We start from the raw sequence: 22627 nt of genomic DNA on the forward strand, positions 1-22627 counted from the left end.
TGTGCTGGTGCATGTTACATTAGTATTAGCCGAATCCGCTTCCTTCTATCCCGTCTTGATAGTGAAGAATTTCTTGAGATTTAACTTACAAATGAAACAGAAAAAAACACTCTTGTACGTGCATAGTTAAAATCACTTATGAGACAGAAAGATAACCCCAGTGACAGCAATTGTTTATCCGCTACAGTAAGAACCATTGGGGAAAGATTTATGATAGTGTTATCATCTGCCTTCATTTCCTCTGCCATTGTGACTTTTTGGGTTTTATGTTTCCTCCGTTTGTGCCTTTCCCTTCCCCTTGCATTTCTTCTTGTTCTATTTGTCTCTTTTGATTGCGCGATCTCAGGGTTTGACGGCAGTCCAAAGCTAAAAAAAAATCGATCTCCTCACCTACATCGACTTTTCTAGCCTCCTCTGATGCATCAACACTGCTTATGCTACCACCGTCCGACGACATATCGCTGGTAAGTGAATCACTATCTGAAGTGGAAATTGCTTAATTTCCCATATTAACCAAGCGTTGTACCATCGTGGCTTCAGGATTTCTCGGTTTGACATTCAGTCTCATTTTCATTGCATTTTCGTATTTCCGTGCAAACTTAAATATCCGACCTTGCTCATAGTCAGTTTTGTCACGGGAGAACTTGTACGCTGTGTGAATTTTAATCTTCTCTTCCTGCTTAATTAAACGTTCGTGTATTTCCTTTCTTGTTTTCGTTATAAACTCACTCCGTTCTAATTTGCTCAATTGATCATTGATTTTCTCCATTTCAACAATCAAAATTTGTCGATCAATTTCTGCATATTTCACCAGTATTTTCACGAAATTCATTGATGCCATGAGATTACTTTTGCTCCATTCTTTCAACATAGACGGATTAGGGTTGTCAAAGCTTGGTGCTAAAAGGATTCTGAGCCCTCGCAGGATTCTTCCCACTTCCTCATATTTGGTCAGAGATTTGTGTTTTGTGACTTTGATCCGCATACATTTTTCCAAAATTTTCAAAATAAAATATATAGTGCGTGTGTGTGTTCATGTCCTTGTACAGTTTTTCATATATTTATATATATATCAGCAAACAATGTAGTTGAAAGCCAGGGCACACAGCAGCGGGTGCAGGCGTGAGGCCGAACCAATGGCCTGGATCCATTTTGCAACAACATTACGTCACACTCAGAAATCCTTCTTATTAAAGATATTTATTTCAACAGAGCCCGTCTGTCACACCAACGCGTTTCGGCCATCAAGGCCTTTCTCACGGCTGGGTGACATTACTTTCACTATCTGTTTTATACCACTTCCTGCACCACACCTCCCATGGAATTCTGGGAGTTGTAGTAGTTTTTTTTGCATTTTAACCCCAAGACGTAATTTTGTTGCAAAAAAATATATATATATATACACATATATACGTACACATCTATGCTTCCTTCTTTTTTTACAACTACCATGGTTCTCTTTTTTCGCCCATATGACTATCGTTCTTGGTGATTCCAGATGTGCTACTGTGGTAGTTTTTTCTTCAAGACAACAATGCTTTGTTGTCTTTGCTGATTTCTTGTTCAGATCTTGTTCCATGCTCTCCTGTGTTTATGGGTTCTTAGTTTCCCTTCATTCTGTTTCTGCGAAACGTTTTGCCTAAAATATTGCTCTTCTGTAGCAAGGAGCTATAGCTCAGTAGAGTCACCTTCTGTCCTGGTTCCCATACTCGCGACTAACCCGGTTTCAGGTTCTGCCGTGCCAGTGTACTCATTTTGGTTCCATGTTGTATGTTGTCTTAGGACACAATTCTCTTCCTCTGCCAGGAATAAAGCTACATGCTTTTTCTTCCGCTTCCGTTGCCTGTGGTTTCTTACACAGCTGCAGAGCCTTCCTTCCTAGCCTTCCTGCCTCGCCTTCCTACCATTCTCTTCTGTCTTCTTATGCTCCAGCTTGACACCGGCGAGTTCTAACCAGGGATTTTGATCCAGTCAGTATGCAGGCCGGGGATGTTTTTGCTTTGGTATCTAATTCAAGGGTAAGGATTCTGCAGCTAGATGTCTCTATCTGATGAAAATGCTACTTACTTTCAGTAAAGCCTTATCTGGTAGAGACAGGATGTAGCCACAGATTCCTTAACCACCTTCCTATCCTCCCCACTCTGCAAACTGATTTATTCCTATTTTGCATATCCTGCTTGATATTGAGATACTCCTTCTTGCAGATATGTCTGTATTGATGGAGAGAGAGAGAGACAAAGATATCTCTTTATTGGCACACTGTTTCCTTGGCCAGTTTCTGCAAGGATACATAACAACAATGGGAGAGGTAGGGAAATTCAAGGACACTCTCTCAGTCCCCGGTTAGATACACATAAACAAAAACAGAGAGGTCAGATCAATCTCAAAAAACCACAGACGGAGTCAGATAAGAATCACACACCCACTTTGGGTGGGAAGGAAAGCCCTCACACACCGACCTAGTCAGTGTCATGCTTCATCATCGGGCCCCACCAAAGAGGCCGAGTGCCTCTTCGGTGTGCTGCGACGCCAGAAAGACTGCGGAGCTGGTTGTGTGAGAAGGGCGTGCTGTGAGGTAAAATTAAAAGTGCCTAAAAAAAGGGTATCAAAATAACAAATTTTAATGAGTGATCCCTAAGGCACAAAAATAAAGAGTATTATGTGTCTGAATTTAGCTGCCAAGGTTTTAGGATTGGTTAAATTCAGAAATACCTACATCAGTCAACATGTTTCTGCCATATGGGTGGTTTCAATTTACCAAGGCATTCATCAGGACTAAACCCCGGCGGTATGGACTCTCTAATCGTCCACCCTAACCTGGGGACGTGAAAGTGAAAATCTAAAAAAGGGTGAAAAAGTGCTAGAAATAGAAGAGCGGGTTGCTCATTCCAAAAAGAGCTCCAAATTGTGGAGTATCTCAGCACCTGTAACGTGAAATATACAAACAAACACAAACAGACATACATATAATTAATATCAGCCATTGTGTTTGATCATGGTGCTCCATAATATGTGGCATACGTGGTGTTCCCAAAGTAGACACTAAGTTTTAACACCATCCAAGTAGCCCTGTGGGGATGATATCGTTAACTCTGGGAAGTGAAGTGCTAGGGGTGTCTTTAAAAACTGAAGTTGATAGAGGGGTTAAAAAACACGATATGTGTACTCCTTATGAAGGGATCAATGGACCAAAGGTCTGTGACCCCTTGAGATGGTAACTTAAACTGATATCTCACTTTAAAACAGGGCGCTACTTGCACCATGGGTCTCGGGAGGGGAGTTGGAGCGTGCCTGGCACATCCTGTGAAAAAAGAAAGGTTTGCTTGAAACCTCCGTAAAACGGGTGAACACTTAGCTCGTTTTTGTGGAATGGCAGCGATCCTGTGGATGTAGTACACTCACGCCCTCAACGCTCTCAGCCCGCTATGAACCGGGGTGTTGCCTCAATACCGGACCCCGACGATGGAGAGCGGGGCCGGTGGCTGAGTGTAAAAGCTTTCGCGCTGCTCGTCGCGCTCTTCCGGGTGGGCGTGTCCAACCAGAAAGAGGTTTGGAACGCGCCCGCCCAGTCTGGAGAGGCGCGGCCGACAACCCAAAGGAGGCTTGGAAGTCAGGGCCAATCAGATGTCTGATCGGCGTAAACGCCGGTTTAGAGCAATTCCGCTCTTACTTGGGCTCAATACATGGAGTGTACATTGGGATTCCAAAACCGATTGGATTAAATGTACGCAGTGCAAAGAATTACTCAATACAAGTCGTTGGGGCTAGCTGGAATTATTATGTACAAATGAATAGCCCTATCGCTATATTAATTCGAGTTAAGAGTAGGTAGAGCACCTTGAATGGGAAGATTGTCACAGAGTGACATAGAGAGCCACTGGTGTGAGAGTGAGTTATGACTTTTTCTGAGTCTTACAGGCATATGAGATAGTTATGTTCGGGTGAACACTGAAGGAAAGCCTGTGTATATGGTCATATTGGTTATTAGGCAAATAGTTATATGAGAATACACATAACAGTTATTTAGAGAATACCGAGATAGGTTTGTTTTGGTGTTGATAACGCGATATTCAGCTCAAGATAGCACAGTGTTCCACGGGATGTCATCGTTGAGGCCGTTAGTATTCGTGCCCAAGCGATACACCCAGCGTTGCTCTTTCTCAAAGAGTCTGCTAGTTATGTTTGTAGTGCCACTGACAACTTCGATTATAGTCCACCTCATGTCATTTGGTGTGTGGTTACTGTCCAGAAAGTGGCGGCTCAGCTTGGTTGTTACTTTTTTACATCTGACATTGCTCCGATGTTCACAAATACGCTGTTTGACCTTGCGTCTGGTCATGCCAACATAACGAAGCTGGCAGGGGCATGTAATCAGATAGACAACATTCATTGTGTTACAATTTGTGTGTTCCCTCTGTGTCCATATCTTCCCTGCTTCCAGCGACAGTGTTTTAGTTGCTTCTGTTAGGTGGCAGACGCTGCAGTCAGAGCAAGGGTAGTGCCCGGTGATTCTTGGCAGGCCCCATGCAGCAGTTACTGTAGGCATAACATGGGGTGGTCAATAACTCAGATTCAATACCTCTCACATGTGTAACAACATATAACAGTCTTTCCAATCTGATGAAAAAAACAATCAATAAACATTGGAACATTTTAACATCCTGCAAAGAGAACTGGGAGAAACCCCTCTTCTCTTTTAAAAAAGGACGGAGTCTGAGAGATGCCTTGGTGCACACTCGCCCAAAGGAAAAGCCACCCCATGTTATGCCTACAGTAACTGCTGCATGGGGCCTGCCAAGAATCACCGGGCACTACCCTTGCTCTGACTGCAGCGTCTGCCACCTAACAGAAGCAACTAAAACACTGTCGCTGGAAGCAGGGAAGATATGGACACAGAGGGAACACACGAATTGTAACACAATGAATGTTGTCTATCTGATTACATGCCCCTGCCAGCTTCGTTATGTTGGCATGACCAGACGCAGGGTCAAACAGCGTATTTGTGAACATCGGAGCAATGACAGATGTAAAAAAGTAACAACCAAGCTGAGCCGCCACTTTCTGGACAGTAACCACTCACCAAATGACATGAGGTGGACTATAATCGAAGTTGTCAGTGGCACTACAAACATAACTAGCAGACTCTTTGAGAAAGAGCAACGCTGGGTGTATCGCTTGGGCACGAATACTAACGGCCTCAACGATGACATCCCGTGGAACACTGTGCTATCTTGAGCTGAATATCGCGTTATCAACACCAAAACAAACCTATCTCGGTATTCTCTAAATAACTGTTATGTGTAGTCTCATATAACTATTTGCCTAATAACCAATATGACCATATACACAGGCTTTCCTTCAGTGTTCACCCGAACATAACTATCTCATATGCCTGTAAGACTCAGAAAAAGTCCTAACTCACTCTCACACCAGTGGCTCTCTATGTCACTCTGTGACAATCTTCCCATTCAAGGTGCTCTACCTACTCTTAACTCGAATTAATATAGCGATAGGGCTATTCATTTGTACATAATAATTCCAGCTAGCCCCAACGACTTGTATTGAGTAATTCTTTGCACTGCGTACATTTAATCCAATCGGTTTTGGAATCCCAATGTACGCTCCATGTATTGAGCCCAAGTAAGAGCGGAATTGCTCTAAACCGGCGTTTACGCCGATCAGACATCTGATTGGCCCTGACTTCCAAGCCTCCTTTGGGTTTTCGGCCGCGCCTCTCCAGACTGGGCGGGCGCGTTCCAAACCTCTTTCTGGTTGGACACGCCCACCCGGAAGAGCGCGACGTGCAGCGCGAAAGCTTTTACACTCAGCCACCGGCCCCGCTCTCCATCGTCTGGGTCCGGTATTGAGGCAACACCCAGGTTCATAGCGGGCTGAGAGCGTTGAGGGCGTGATTGTACTACATCCACAGGATCGCTGCCATTCCACAAAAACGAGCTAAGTGTTCACCCGTTTTTACGGAGGTTTCAAGCAAACCTTTCTTTTTTCACAGGATGTGCCAGGCACGCTCCAACCCCCCTCCCGAGACCCATGGTGCAAGTAGCGCCCTGTTTTAAAGTGAGATATCAGTTTAAGTTACCATCTCAAGGGGTCACAGACCTTTGGTCCTTTGATCCCTTCATAAGGAGTACACATATCGTGTTTTTTAACCCCTCTATCAACTTCAGTTTTTAAAGACACCCCTAGCACTTCACTTCCCAGAGTTAATGATATCATCCCCACAGGGCTACTTGGATGGTGTTAAAACTTAGTGTCTACTTTGGGAACACCACGTATGCCACATATTATGGAGCACCATGATCAAACACAATGGCTGATATTAATTATATGTATGTCTGTTTGTGTTTGTTTGTATATTTCACGTTACAGGTGCTGAGATACTCCACAATTTGGAGCTCTTTTTGGACTGAGCAACCCGCTCTTCTATTTTTAGCACTTTTTCACCCTTTTTTAGATTTTCACTTTCACGTCCCCAGGTTAGGGTGGACGATTAGAGAGTCCATACCGCCGGGGTTTAGTCCTGATGAATGCCTTGGTAAATTGAAACCACCCATATTGCAGAAACATGTTGACTGATGTAAGTATTTCTGAATTTAACCAATCCTAAAACCTTGGCAGCTAAATTCAGACACATAATACTCTTTATTTTTGTGCCTTAGGGATCATTCATTAAAATTTGTTATTTTGATACCCTTTTTTAGGCACTTTTAATTTTACCTCACAGCACGCCCTTCTCACACAACCAGCTCCGCAGTCTTTCTGGCGTCGCAGCACACCGAAGAGGCACTCGGCCTCTTTGGTGGGGCCCGATGATGAAGCATGACACTGACTAGGTCGGTTGTGTGAGGGCTTTCCTTCCCACCCAAAGTGGGTGTGTGATTCTTATCTGACTCTGTCTCTGTGGTTTTTTGAGATTGATCTGACCTCTTTGTTTTTGTTTATGTGCAGTTTCTGCAAGGGGCCCCGTGTTTTGGGCGCAGAATGTAGACACTGAAGAAACTGACTTCAGCGCATCTGGAAGGGGCATATATGGACTCCGTCAACGTCACTTCTGGTGGACGACATCACTACGGAGTCTGACAATACCCTCTACCGGCGCGCAGAGGTACTGCTGATTGTTTTTTCCAGATCCTGTGTGGCACTTGGGGAGAATTCAAAGGTAAGGAATCTGTGGCTAGATACTGTCTCTACCAGATAAGGCGTTAACGAAGGAAAGTAACTTGTTTGTTAATGAAACACTACTGCTTTGACTGCCAAGTTTGATGGTTTATCCATTTAGTCTGCTGGGTCCTGCAAAGCTTTGTGGTCTGACTCCACTTCTCAGATCCTTCATCTTTGGGAATTTTGCTATGGGGTCTAAGGTGAGGAATCTACTTGTTGAACTATCAATTATATAAACAGGTTACTCACGTTGGACAAAGCTCTCTGTGGTGAATACTCCATCTAACCTCACATTTCTTACAGCCCTATCACCTTCCTGTTCTGTGGAGTCGACTCCTTGGTATCATAATACAGTTCTAAGTTTTTGTTAAACCATCAACTGCAGTCTTTTCGTAGTTTTCCACATACTGTGGTGCACAAGAAGAAAGATTAAGAAATTAGTGTCAGCTTGCAAGATTGGCGCTTATATGCAGCTTCGCTCCACCACTTCCAGAGCTGAATTGTCTCACCTATGAGACACATATGACCACTTACCAGTGGACAGCCGTATTGCTGAGAAAGTTCTATGCATCCAGTCTGACGCCTGGGTATATTCTGAAAGTAAGGAGTCTTCAGTTAGTGTATCCAGCAGAAAAAGCGTTACGAAAGGTAGATATCTTGTTCTTTTTCCTGGTTGTACGTGTATCAAATCCACACTGAATGCTATATTTAAAGAGGGTCTGATGGTTTCAAGGCACCTCCTGGGACATTCACCTATTAATGTTAATGCTTGCTGATAGGACAAACTGCATGAAAATATGAGACAATGGGAATAATTAAATGTGCTCTTCTCTCTCCAAAGGTTTATGTTTTATTTGTACTGTCAAATATGCCCAGTGAATGTGTGGGTGTCAGGTAATTGGCAAACAAATATAATAATATTCTAAAATTGCCAATTGATTGAGTGTAAAGCTTGAAACAGAAATATACAAAGTATTGACCCGAATGAATTAAAAAAATGAAAATATATTCTGCTTTTTATTCACTGATTTGTGAAAAGTCATGCACAGACATTAGACAAAGCCTATAACTACCTCTGCAAGTATTATACATATTAATGTATTTCCTGTGTGTCTTTTATTCAGCTGATCTCATTGGCAACTGCATGGAGCAGATGAAACAATGCCACGCACAACTGAATCTAGATTATTTAAGACCGGGAAAAACAGCAAACAAAAAAAAGGTAATCAGCAAGCATGGATAACCAACCAAATGATCTGTATACTTGTTACATTAAAGACCTCTGTTACTTGGAAGATGAGAACCCAGTTTTTTTTTTATCAAGAGAGTTTTCTTTCATATTCACTAACAGTTTAAACATAATTACAAAGGTGTTTTGAAGTAATGGTGTCATGACCTGTGTCGTTGCTGCTTCTAAAAAGGCAAGTCTATTCAATCGCTTGGATTGCATCTGCAAGTACAGCCGTGATCCACATGGTGGCAAAGTGAACTTTGGGACAATGGACAATCAAGGGACAATGACTGGATCTTCTGTTTCTCCTTGAAGGGAGCATTATCAAAAGTCGGAAGCACTAATAAGTTCCCGACTAGATATTGGATAAATTGGCGCCTCCTGCCGTACAATATAAGGTTATTACATGTTCTTGAGGAGTTCACTGACCATTTAGAGCAGAAGACTGAGTTGCATTATAAGATCATGGAACTCCGGTTTAATGATGTAAGGTTAAAAATGCTGTGACTCAGATTGTATAGTAACCAGCACAAATTCCATCTTTTCTGCTATGACCTATAACGTAGACCAAATATGTTGTCATAAAGTCTCCTTCCTGCTGACCTCATTTTCTTTTTAGAAAAAGATATCAAAAGAAGAAAAAGCCAGTTCCTTTTTTTCCTTGTCTAAACCGCAGCTGTAATTATGGTATATGACCTACCTTTCACCCTGGCAGCAGGTGTTGTGACGTTTGGACTCAACTGTAGTAACTTATTACAGTTAAACAACTATGTAATTTCTTTATCAGAGATGTCAGGAAACATTGGAAGTCGCCTGTAATAAGGAAGTTAGAGACAGCCCTTCTACGGTGATTGCAGACACCTATGTAATATACACTCACAGTGTAACTGTGTTGGTTGTAATTGGGTAGTTATGGTTCAACCTAACCTTCTGCTGAAAATGCATTTTTGGATTTGCCTAAAAATGTAGTTCCCATGTCCCCATGGAAGGCCTTTAACTAATTTTGGCACTCACTCCAAGTGTTCGTTCAGAAAGTGAAGGTCTAATAAAGATGCCTTTAAATCTTGTGTTTATCTTGTCACATTCGCTCTGAGTTCAGAGACAGAGGTCAGCTTACATCTTACAATTACTTTTCTTTCTCTGACTGCAGAGTTCCAGTATTTTGTAATTGAGCTGCCTGGCATGCTGTCCAAAGAGTGTGAAATGAAAGGCTTTAGTGTGTCAGTTTTTTTCTAACACAAAACATTTAAATAGCTAATAAGTGAACTGTATACACTTTTCAAAATATATTTCAGTAGTTATGAAAGCCCATTTTTTGTAATTCTGTGTGATGAAGAAATATTTTAATTGAACGAAAACAAATCAATGATAAATATGTTTGCTGAAACCCAATTTTCACAGATTGTTTATACATTATGTAGTTTTATCAGTAAATCTGCATGTTAGTGGGAAGGTTTTTGCCCATTTCAATGGGAAATTTACAGTCTGTAAATGGTACGCTACCACATCGTCCTTTAGTAATATGGGGCCATACACACAAAACCTGTTTTGAGGTCGCAAACAGCCTAGTTCACAGAATCGGGTTGTTTGCAACTGCAATAAAGGTTTTTAAAATGTACAAAAGCCAAATTGTGATTCGGTAACCTGTTAGCCCCATAGGACCCCTTTCACTTTGTGAATATTGATAGAAATGTTTTTTAAGAGCAGGCATTGGTCCCATGGACCAATGCCTACTCTTAAACAAGCATTTGCAATGTAATAGGTCTCGCATTAAAGAGAGTTTGAGCTACTGGCTTTGTAAATGACAATGCCTTTTATGTATGTGTTGTTTTTAAAACAGGTCAATAAAAGGCATTGTCATTTATAATGCCAATAGCTTAAACTCTCATATATGCGAGACCTATTGCATTGCAAATGCATGCTATAATTTTTTTAAATTGTATTAGGCAAGAGTGTGTGCTGCCTGCAGCAGGCAGGACAAAGTTACTTGAGAAAATATTGCTCGGAGGCTGTAATAAAGCGTCCCGAGTAACAACACACGTAACAGGGGGTGTTGCCATGGGAGGTTACAAAATTAGACAAGGCAGTACTAAGCAGGGACTACGCAGCCTTTTAACCAATGAACAGCCTCAGTTTACTGTGGATTATGACACAAGCCAATATAAAATATGGGCGGAGAGTAGGCAGAGCTTCAAGTCACTACCTCAATACAGCATGCCTCGCAGATCCTCGCATGTGCTGCCCAGGCTCGATCTAATAATGAAACATTTTATTTTTTTTCTCTTTAAACATGTCCCATTTTACTTTAAGAAAAACGAGCTGCATCCCCAAAAATATATATATTGCTTTATTAAAAAGGAATCACACACATGGTGGTCTGCTGACCTCCGCAGGCCACCATCCCTGTGATGGCTGCAATCCTAATGGGTCACAATCTGCGACCTACCTCACTAATATTCACGAAGAAGGTCTTAAGCAACCCCATTAGGAATCGCTATTTTCAAAATCTAAGGTTATTGTACATTAGGACTTCCTATTTCCTAATTGTGATTCCCTAAATTCTCTAAATATGGCCCCATATTTACTAAAAGTGAGTTTTTAAACATGAACTGAAAAACATAACTTCCCCTGCCCTGATGGCAATGCTATTGGTGAACTAAGGGCCAGATGTACATAGGTAATCATTTGCGATTACCAAATAGCCAATTTTTGAAATTTGCTCTCTGCTAATCGCAAACACCCATGTACAAATGTGTGTTTTACACATTTTGCGTTTCCCAGTGGGTCGCAAATAGATCTACCTCATTAATATTCATGAGGTAGGTATCTGTTTGCGACCCATTGGGAATCACAAAAATCACAGGGATGGTGGCCTGCTGGGGTCAGCTGACCACCATGTCTAAGATTGCTTTTCAAAAAAAGCAATATATATATATTTTTCTAAATGCAGCCCATTTTCCTTAAAGAAGGAAAACAGGATACGCTTCAATAAAGAAAAAATAAAAGTTTTCATTTTATTTTTTAAGAGTAGGGCCATTGCTTGCTTTAAAAAATGTTTTTACAAACATTCGCAAAGGGGAATGGGTCCCTTGGGGAGCTCTTCCCATTTGCGAATGGGTTACCACCTACTTGAAGTAGGTAGTAAAATGTAAATGTGTTGTGACCACATTTCAGGTACATAACATTCACACATACCACTGCAATTCGGTATTAGGAACGGACATCCTAAACATGCCCCTTCCGAATACCGAGTCGCATACCCTAATTGCAAATCTGTAACAGGTTACTGAATCGCAAATTGGGCCTTTGTACATAAAAAATACCTTTTTGCGTTTGCAAACAGCCCAAGTCTGCAAATCGATCAGTTTGTATATGAAAAAAGCTGTGTACATCTAGCCCCTAGATGCAAGTCAGAGATCATGTGTACCCTACACTACATGTGGGCTAGATTCTTATTAAACTTGGAGCAATTATTTAGTCTATTTAATCAAACAAAATAGATTATTTCTAGAGTAGAATGTGGAACTCACATATGTGAACGTGTTCTGAAATGTGATAATGAAGAACAAGCCAGTTCTGTAACATAAACACAATTTGAGACCAGTTTACGGCTCAAGTACATACATTCCAGTTAAGTCGAGTAGATTATTCAAGTTACTAGACCTACAGTTCTGGAAACATTTTTATGATTTTTCGAGGCCTGTACCACAATATATAGTGCGCTCTGTATATGCACATTGGCATCCTGCGTTTGTGCTTACAAAGCTAACTTTAGGGGTGACTTAACAATAGATAAAACCAGTTCTTTTCACCATGGCAAAGGCACGTGTCCCTGCTGTGTGTCATTGCAGTGCATTTAAATTGCAGTCCGGTCAGAGCACAGTGGTGCTCCTGATAGACACATGTTTTTGTCATATAAATGGGTGGTATAAGTATGCACTGCATCCCACATATGCCATTTAGCTTTCCATGCTACTGGTGCATTTAGGCACCATTTACAAGGGTAGTTTAAAAAGGCCAAACAAAGAGTTCCAATGTACAGCACGTTTTTGCTGGAAGAACAGAGGGTTCAGTAGTGCGAAAGGATATATAATCCTAAACCAGCAACATCTGACAGGAAGGAGTGGGGAGACGAGACAATAGTGTGGTAATTGCTCACAAAGTTATCAGAAATTTGAAAGGATGCTGCACAGACTTTGTTGTCCTCTTCAATAAACCCAACTATACAGACACTACTGTGATTCTGTTTTATGCATTGCAGCCCTGAAGAATTTGGTCTAATTTCTAAATTTGGGGTAGCTTCGATACCATTTTTCCAGGGTGTCGTTGTCCCATCTATCAACTAACACTCGCACAAGTTGACTTGACTCTGGTTGGCTGTTTAGTAAATATCTAGATGACATAGATTGTTGCCCAATATTTTCGTCAACTGTCCTTTATTGAAATTCTTGTTTTTCACTTTAGTAATCATTCTAGTTATTCACTGTAGTTGTCTGTCTTCCGTGCTTTCTCGGAGTTTGTTCTGCACACAAGGCTTTTTATCAGCCAGCACGTTCTGTTCTGTGGACTTTCTCAAGGTTAAAAATTACAAATTAAATCCAATTTCTTTTGCATTACCTGATTTACCTAGAAATTGAGATTGGGATTGATTGTCACCATTTCTTTACAGTAGCATTATTTTAGTGGGTTACATGCAAGGACATATTACAAGGTTCATCCAACGTAATTATTTGTCTATACTATCTACCAACCCAGTGTTCCAAGTGAATATGTTGTCTAATGTTAAAGCACAGAGTTAATACAAATCTCTATGCAGACAAATGTGTATGTCCTGTCCTTAAAAATAAGGTTCAGTTATTAAAGTTAAGTGCCTAAATGAAAGTTGGCATGTCACCCTTCTAATGCAGAGCTGCCCTAAGGCAGACCTCCTAAACTATTTAAGCCAGTGTTAGTAATCATTCTATATGAAATCTCACCAGGTATGCACAAATGGTCTCTACAGGTGAAACAATGAAAGGCACTCCGTTCAAAGTCCTCTAAATTTTACACACAGAGATTGAATAATAACAATGAAATCAGCCAGTAAACCTATTTGCCTCTCAAGTAAAGTACTTGTCACAGCATGAGATTAATGGACCATGTGTGTACAGTTACCTCATTGGCAGATGTTCAGTATTACGAAATAAGAGATTCTACATCCGAAATGCAAATACTAAAAATGAAATGCAAACTAGCTTTGGCAAAACCAATGGGTCTGTTTTTAACATGCCGATGCATGCGAACGCCGCCATTCACAAATGCTGTTTGACCGTGTTGCGTGCACAAATGCCCTATAGCACATTAATGCCAGACCTATCCGTTTGCCATTGGCATTGCATAAAAAAGAAGTCAAAAAGAGTGCTTTCTGTGTAGCATGTATATGGGAGATAAAGAATTGAATGTGACAAACAGTGTGATTATCCAGGTTACTCTTCAGATGTAAAAAGTCCCTCATTCATTCATGCAGAAGTACTCCCTGGATGGGCAGAATTATTAAACCATGCAGCCAATAGCACAAGATGGGAGAGCTTCTTTCCTTTGGCTGGAGCCAAAGCCCACTAGAAATGTATTTTAAAGAATTGGTAATAGGTATTGCATGCATCTATGATGTAAATTTAGGCGTAAAAAAATCAGAGAAATATTAAACCACGTAGTATTCCAAGTAGCGGATGTATATTTTGCGATTCAAAAGAAGGAAGAAGAAAACTTAAAGATCTCCCAAATGTAGGGGGCGGTGTTCTAAGTTGTAATTGCTACAAGCACACAAAATAATTTTATATCCTGCTGTGTTGAAACTATGGCTTCTCCCGAAGCTGCTCATTTTTCAGAGAGAGCTTGTCAGTAACATAAAGGTTAGTGGGCTCGGAGGATTCATGCCTGTTGGACTTGGCCCCTTTTGCAGGGTCATCCCTGAACTTTTTCCCTTCCTCCTATATTTTTTCTGACCTGTTATTGGCTATTTTATAACTCTGGGCACTGTACCACTGCTGATCAGTGCTAAAGTGCCTATAGTCTCCCTATTATAAATTGATGTATTGATTAGTGATTCCATGATTGGCTAGTTTGGTGTACCTGTCAGACCCTAGTGCAGTGCACCAGGAGTGACCAGGGCTGGTAATCCAAATGCTGCTGGTGGGCTTGCAGCACGGGCTGTGCCACCCACAGAAGCAGCCTGTAAAAGTGTGTCTAAGGCCTGCCATTGCAGAGCCTGTGTGCAGTTTGGTACTGCCAAGCTGACTGGGCAGGTGCACCCATTTGCCAGTCCCTAAACCTTCCCCTTTCTTCATATTAGACACCCCTATGGTAGGCCCAAGGGCAGGGTGCATTGTAAGTATATGGTAAGACATGCCCTGTTGTGTGTGGCATGTCCTAATAGTGAATTACAGCCATTTTCGTTTTTCACTATTGCAAGGCTACCTATTCCCCAAAGGCCAGAATGGGCAGTTAGATTATTACATCTTATAATCCTAACTGACTCAGGGAACATGGTCGAAATTCGAGTTTAGTATGCCTGAACTCAGAATGATAAAATACATCTTTTATTGAAGTTGGTTTTAACATTCTGTGTTTGAAAATACCACTTTTAGAAAGTAGGTATTTTCTTGTCTAACTATCCAAGCCTGCCTCTGCTAGGTTGTGTATTCCTTGTCTGGAGTTTGAGTGACAGGGCTGGGGGATTCCAGGAGATAGGGTGAGTCCGCCCAGTGGTGAATAGAGAGATCTGCATCTAGATGGGAGGGAGGAGTTGCACCTTGGACCTGAATATGACTGTGCCTTCCCTCCACAATGCTGGCTCCACCTCCTGTGGGGCGTCTGATGTTTCTGCCCTGCACTGTGAAAGGAAAGGAGTCATGTAAACAAAGTGCTCCAGGACTGACCAGAACTGGTTTGGACTAGGCAAATGCCCCTCTGCCCTCGGAGGACAAAGGAATTTGGGGTATACATATTGGGACCCTGATCCCAAGAATTTAGATCACTTTTGGACAACAAGAAGAAACCTTTGCTGAGGAGTGGAACCAAGAGAGACTGAGGAGTGACTATCCCTAAGCTGAAGTGCCGCTTGGGGGATTAGCCTGCAGTGGTTACCTGACTGCCAAAGATAGGCGAGAGGAACTTTGTGTGTACTTTCATCAACTTGTGTAAGGATCTCCAAGGGCTTGAGAACAGAGCTTGCCTCCTGCTGAAGTCTCTGGGACAACAGACTTCACCCACCAGCTCCCCAAGAGTTCTCTTGAAGTGCCTGCAGTTGTGCTGGGCTTTTTGAGGACTTTCGTGTCGCAAGGAGCTGGAAGCGCGACTCAAGATCAAGAAGCGTGTCGCCGAACTGCCGCGGCCACTTCACAACACGAAGCGCCTCACATCGCCGGAGGAGAGGATCGTCGTCGCAGCAGACGCCGCCACATCGCCGGGAAGTGTGTCACAGGAGAAGAGGATCGACGTCGCAGCAGACGCCGCCGCATCACTTGGAAGCGTGTCGCAGGGCCTGTCGCGGCTGGCATTGTGTAAAGAATCTCGCATCGCTGGAGAAGAGGATCGACGTCGCAGCAGACGCCACCGCATCACCGGGAAGCGTGTCGCATCAAGGAGAAAGCGCCATCTTTATTTCTTTGCACCAGATCTTCAACGGATCACCGTCCTTGCGCGTAAGGGACTACCGCATCACCTTTCGTGCAACACTTTTGTTGCCCTGCATGTCGCATCTAAAGGTACATTGACTCAAAGTGTCGCATTTTAAGATCTAAAGAGAACTAAGCTAATTCTACAATTTTAAGTACAATATTTTGGATTTTTGTTGTTTGTGGTCTTGTGATAAGTCTATATAAAGACTACTTAGTTTTTATATCCACTTTTTTTTTAAAGCGCAAACAATCACCCGTAAGGGTCTCTAGGCGCTGGGGCCGTCAGGAAGATTAAGCAAGCTATTGCCCAGAGTCACATGCATGGTGCTGGGCTAATCTACTGCCAGCACCGGGGTTCGAACCGTAATCCCCAGATTCCGGAGTCAGTCGCCCTGGCCGCGGCGCCACACCTCTTCCACTATAGAAAACCGGTGTGGGGTCCATCTGTAGTGTTGTCACTTGATTACTGTATGTTTTCGCAAATGCTTTACACACTGCCTCTGAGATAAGCCTGTCTGCTCCTGCCAAGCTAACAAGCGGGTGAGCAGGGGTTATTTTAGGAGTGTTAGGAGTGTACCCCCTTACCCTGACTAGAGGTAAGGGTCCCTATTTGTCACAGGTACCTACCTGTGCCGACTAGAGACCCCCAAATCTAACAATGCCCCTTATAGCGAGGTTAAGAAGTCCAGTAAACAGCATTAAGATAAATTGTTGCTGGTTTCTTTTGACAGATTTTCAGTTTTTCTAATCCATTTATTTTGCTCACACAGGAGGACAGTCTCATCAAGGAGCTTAAGATTGTTACGCAACTGCTAAGAAACTGCCTGTATCAAAATGAAAAATGCAAAGTAAGTAATCACAGCTTGTCCATTGCCACAGATAACTAAAGAACAAAAAACCTTGATACTAATGTTGGACAGTGTAGGAATTGAAATAGCAGCGTAGAGTAGGACAGAAACTTCCTCTTTAGCCACATAGAGTGAAAGCTTAATGATGGTTTCTACTTCAGCGTGTATATGATACCCAAAAACATTCACTCACAAGACAATTGACCCCTTTTCAACATTCTGGGGCCGTATTACGCATTGGCATTGTTTGTGCCCGGTGCACCTTTTAAAAGTTGCGTCGGGCACAAACAATGCCAATGAGCCCATTTATGGTGAATGCGCTGTCCCCAGGGCAGCCGCGACCTTGCGCAGACCTGGGGGCAGCGCATTCATTTGAAAACACGGAGCAGCTGCTCTGTGTTTTCACTGTGCACAAAGGGGATTAGAGATCCCCTTGCAGACAGGTGCAGTCAGTAACTGCGCCCGTCTGCAATGGGATGCCTGGGGGGTCCATGTGACCCCATTTACACCTGCAGATGGCTGTTATCAGGGGGCGCACTGACAGAGCGCCTTCTTTCAAATGGTACACTTTCAGTTACTCTGCGCCCCGTCTGTAATATGGCGCAGGCGCAGAGTCAAAGGAATTCCCTCATTTGCATAGGGTACGCCCCTATGCAAATGAGTGAACACCCTCTGAAGGTAGCACTGGCACTTTAAGTGTGCCAGCACTATCGGTATTATAGAAAGGGGCGCACATGCGTCTGCGCCCCCTTCTATAAAGTGCCCCGGGGTGCGCAAAGTGGGTGCAAATGCCCATTGCGCCCCTGGGCCACCTTCTGTATTACGGCCCCTGGTGTACAGCTGGTTTTCCCGAAGTCGGATTGTTACGGAATGGCAGTTTGGATAGGGGATACTGTTGGTTCTGTGTTTATTTATGAAATAATTTCATTTTGTTTTTCAATTTGAGTTTCTCCTTGGATAATACAATATTCCCAGAATGTTGAATTCACCTCCAGCACTGAATCTAAAATAGTATGCTGTTAGGAAGTGACTATCGATGTTCAGCTGATATCAGCCGAAGTGGCAATGTCCTTTAAGAGTCCTGTCTAGCAATGCGCTGATATTGGCCGAATACGCCACTGAAGCTGGCTTCGCAGTCGCCAAGACTTTAGAATTTTGAAGTATGTGTCTATTTGCAGTAAACGAGCTGTCTCATTTCATCTTGTGTATCCTGATCATGGCTGCTACAGACCCTTTAGGGCCTAAATAATGCTCTGGTCCGACTGCACACCATGTATTTAATGATGTCAGTTTTTATTTATTGAGCAGGAAAGGAGCAATTCACAAGAAAAGCTGCAATTAGCAAAAGCATCACTGTACAAAAGGTCATATACAGTCCTCGTGGTAACATAGTTTTTTGTATTATAGCTGCTTAATGGGTGTTGGACAACCAGTATAGACAGGCTCGAGGACTTATTTGTAGAATCATCTACATATGTACTTTGGGGGTAATTTAAGTGCAGGAGCAATTTGGTTAAATAAATAGTTATCACTTTCAAGCACATGAGGTGTATAGAAAGATTTTAAAAGGTGGATGAGGCCCTGGAGCGCAGTTCCTCTGAGAGCCTTCTCTAATTGTGTGGTCCAAGTAGCTTGAATGAGCATTAATGCGAAGGTGCTCCGGGACGTTAGAGGACCACAAGAAGATCTAGATTAATCAAACAGTAGTCTGCTAGTAGCCTTGTTTTTGCACATAACAAGTCAATTTGAGGACGATTGTTGACTATTGATAAATTCTTGGGAAGATGATAAAGATTCTTAAATCAAAGCTAATACTTTGCCCAGTTGAAGGAATTCACTTTGAGGAAGGGCAGCTAGTAGGCTGGTGCAGTAGTCCACCTTGCTCAGAATGAGCAAACAGTATAGTGCTTTAGTCATATAAAGGAAAGGTAGGACCACATTTTATAGATATTATGTAGTTGATGTGAGACAGTGTTGGCTTTGGAAATAATACAAGAGTATAGGGTCATAGTTGTGTTGAAATACACACCAAGGTTACTAGCCAAAGCTATATGGATGAGTATGCTGGCGGAAATGGAGTAGGAATCAACAGATTTGACCATTCTGTTTTAGCTAACAAATAAAATATTGCTGTCTTTGGATAAGTTACAGTAAGGTACCAGATGGACATCTAGCCCACAATGGTTGAGATTCATGCAGAGATTTTGATTGGGGTGAAGAGTTGAAGTTTAGAAATAGAAAAAAATGTGTGTGTCTTCAGCATATAGATGATAGAAGACGTTGAATGATGAGTTTGTCCTGGGGATGTACTGTAAAAATAAAAGTATAGGACTGAGCCTTAAGGAATTTCACTTGGGAGGTATAGTGATTGATGAACACCATATGACATAAAAGGAAAAGGAAAACCAGTTGCGAGCTAAGTAAGGTATGCTCAGTGTGGCGAATTTGTAAAGCAGAGTAGCATAGCTGACATTATCAAAAGCTGCAGAAAGGTCGAGGAGTTGGACATGTGACAGAGTAGAGTTTTATTGGAGTGTAGAGTTCTGAATGCACATTGGAAGTTGACAGATATGATATAGGAATTGAGAAATGTGGTCAATGGAAGTTGTGAAATGGGGCACCAGGTTTCAGTGTTCGATGGGATCAGCTGTGAGTTTCTCGAGGAAAGGTAGGACAATAGGGGTTTGAAGCTCTGAGGATAGATTCCTAAACTCAGAATCTGTATTTATTTTATTTGGAGCTTTATATAGGGTGATTGGTGCAGAGTGCTTTACAGAAGACCTGTTACAATACATACACAATTACCTCACATTACATTACGTTCTGCTCACTATTGGATCCAGATTACAAGTTAAAATCATGGCAAACCCCTTATTAGTTAGGCTGTATGTGTAAATTTTCCCTGTCATCTTTTATTCCTGGCTGTAAATGGCAGACCATGTTGGGCACCGTATCATCCATGGGAAATAAAGTAGGTCACAAATGATAGAATATGGGCACCCTGACAAATAGTGTTGACCCTGTGTTAGGCAGAAGTGCCCATTGGCTGGTAGCCATACCTAACTTTTCTAGGATCACCTATGTCCAAGTTGTCAGGCGGGAAATAAACCATGCAGAGGACCTGTGCACCATTGTTCCTCACCCCTCCATTTCTAGGCTATTTTTTGACAATAAACCCTTGATATATTATTTGATCGGTAAGAGTGAGGAGGGTGGTGGTCCACACAATGTGATTGGTATATACTTTCGTCCATATGTATGAGAGAGTTCATGGGTGTGCTCAGTGAGAATATTATTCATGTAGTTCTTTGAAACAGTCCCTTTGCCACCACATCCCTGCAGGAGGTTACTGGAGAAAATCAAGCTCAGCAATTAATCTCCCTCCTTTATCCAGTACATTGGAATCTTGGTATGGCAGAGACATATGTCTACTCCTAGTAAGGTGATTATCTCACAGGATCAGGTCAAAAACAATATGTTCAAGGCATGTGTGGCTGTAGGTACACATGCTGTACATACTGCTGCCATCTGGTTTTGGATCTGGATGTGGGCAAGTTGTTTTTCTTCAAAGATGTCTTTTGAGTCACAAGATATTGTGTCTCTTCCTCTTGAAGGTAATGCGCATAGTCATTGCATTGTTAGATTGTTTTCTATTCACTGTCGGGTTCGGACATGTGCTTCTGTGCTCCAGGTCAACACACTCACATTGCTCTTTTAGGTTTCCACAGTTCCTTCCCCCTGTCGATATTGTGCTAAGATAGCTTCTCCCTTACTTTCATCTCAAATCGATGCTTGATTACTTCGCTCAAGCGAGGTCTGGGTCAACTGCAGCTCCTCCTGAGCCTCGCACCTCAGGGCCTACTCGCGTCTCTCCACCATGCCTCGATGGTGATTGTTGTAAATAAGATTGTCCTTGTAGCCAGATATAGTGTAGATATATTCATTAGGTTTATTGTCAAGATAGTCACATCAGTAAATCACAGGCAGATGGTAAGTCCATATGACGCCCCACCAGGAGCAGCCTCTGTCTTGCTCAGCCTGCCACCAACTGACACTCCTCAGCTCCCCAAGCACCCAACACTCCATGATGACCACATCATACTTCCAACATTCCAGTCATCTTCAGGCACATCCATACACACACTGGCTGAGCAGTAGATAGAGGAACCATAGAGAAGGGAAGTGCAGCAATAGATTATAACACATCCCCCTCCCTAAGGAAACCAAACACAATGAAGTATAAATAAAGATGCATGAAAATACATTGAACAAATGAATCAAGTACATAAAACAAAATGAGAATGTAAGCCAATTCAAATGTCAACGAAATCACACACCTTAAATCACAATAAAAAGGGTTTCCGGAAAGCATTAAATACAAGAAAACCACAAGAAGATTCATAGCCAGGTAAAACCCAAGATTGCTTCAACTCAAACATTTAACAGGTAAGAAGCAGTGAAAACTCACAAAAAAGTGTCATGAGTAACACAATCCTAAATAGGATAACACTTAAAGAAAGTGTAGAAAAACCATTCACCCACCAACCAAACAGTGAATGTACACGCATAGAACTTCACGTGGAAGTGCTTACTCTATGCAGACCAAAATGCAGGAAAACCATTCACCCACCAACCAAACAGTGAGTGTACACGCATAGAACTTCACGTGGAAGTGTTTACTCTATGCAGACCAAAATGCAGGAAAACCATTCACCCACCAACCAAACAGTGAGTGTACACGCATAGAACTTCACGTGGAAGTGTTTAATCTATGCAGACCAAAATGCAGGAAAACCATTCACCCACCAACCAAACAGTGAGTGTACACGCATAGAACTTCACGTGGAAGTGTTTACTCTATGCAGACCAAACCACAATAACAACAAAATCCTAACTAGGATAACACTTAAAGAAAGTGCAGGAAAACCATTCACTCACCAACCAAACAGTGAGTGTAAACGTAGAGAACTTCATGTGAAGGTGTTTACTCCACGTAGACCAAATAGAAAAAATTCACTCACCAACCAAACAGTGAGTGTAAACGTAGAGAACTTCATGTGAAGGTGTTTACTCCACGCAGACTAAAACAGAAAGACAATCATCCACCTAAATTAATAGTGAAGTAGAAGGCAATTACAGCTAAGACCACACACACAACCTCCTCTCATTCCATACAAATTCACAAAAGACAAACAGAAAAATCTCATGACAGTGAAACATGCCTCCAAACAATATTGCAAACACATCGTTGTAAATAGGTAAAACATTAGTAACACAATAAATTAAAATAAAAAACGTAGTCACCGTTGTCTGCGATCGGTGAGCGATTTCTCACCCGAAATCCATGAAACTCCTCACCCAAAGTCCAGAAAGAATATGCCGGATCCAGTGTTTCCAATACAGCACCAGTACCACAGTCGCAGTGATGACGACCAAGTTCCAAATGACCACATGCGAGGGGTCAGCACCAACAAGGACAAGACAAACCCACCCTGGATTAAAAAGGTAAAACGCTGCATCACTTGATAGGAGTGAACGATGAGGAGACAGATCATCAAGAATGAACGTGGAACATCAAACAACCCAAAGTCCAATGAAAACCAATCTCCAACGTCGTGTTTCAAAGCAAAGCAAAGAAATCCATCCCAAAGGGTTAAGATGGCCGCCACAGCGTCGTTAAGCGTCATTTTCTGAAGGAAATAGGCCAGATT

General features: G+C 42.2%; 1 protein-coding gene across 3 annotated transcripts in view; it reads left to right on the top strand.

The window, feature by feature from the left end:
- Positions 1 to 22627, top strand: part of RTTN (rotatin) — an 891871-nt gene that overhangs the window by 752570 nt on the left and 116674 nt on the right. For all 3 annotated transcript variants that reach the window (XM_078687523.1, XM_078687524.1, XM_078687525.1), the window contains 2 exons: positions 8304 to 8401; positions 16839 to 16916. In XM_078687523.1, the coding sequence (XP_078543649.1) occupies positions 8304 to 8401; positions 16839 to 16916 (176 nt within the window). The remainder of the gene's footprint in view (positions 1 to 8303; positions 8402 to 16838; positions 16917 to 22627) is intronic.

Source organism: Lissotriton helveticus, chromosome 4_1 (assembly GCF_964261635.1).
Source record: "Lissotriton helveticus chromosome 4_1, aLisHel1.1, whole genome shotgun sequence".
Lineage (NCBI taxonomy): Eukaryota > Metazoa > Chordata > Amphibia > Caudata > Salamandridae > Lissotriton > Lissotriton helveticus.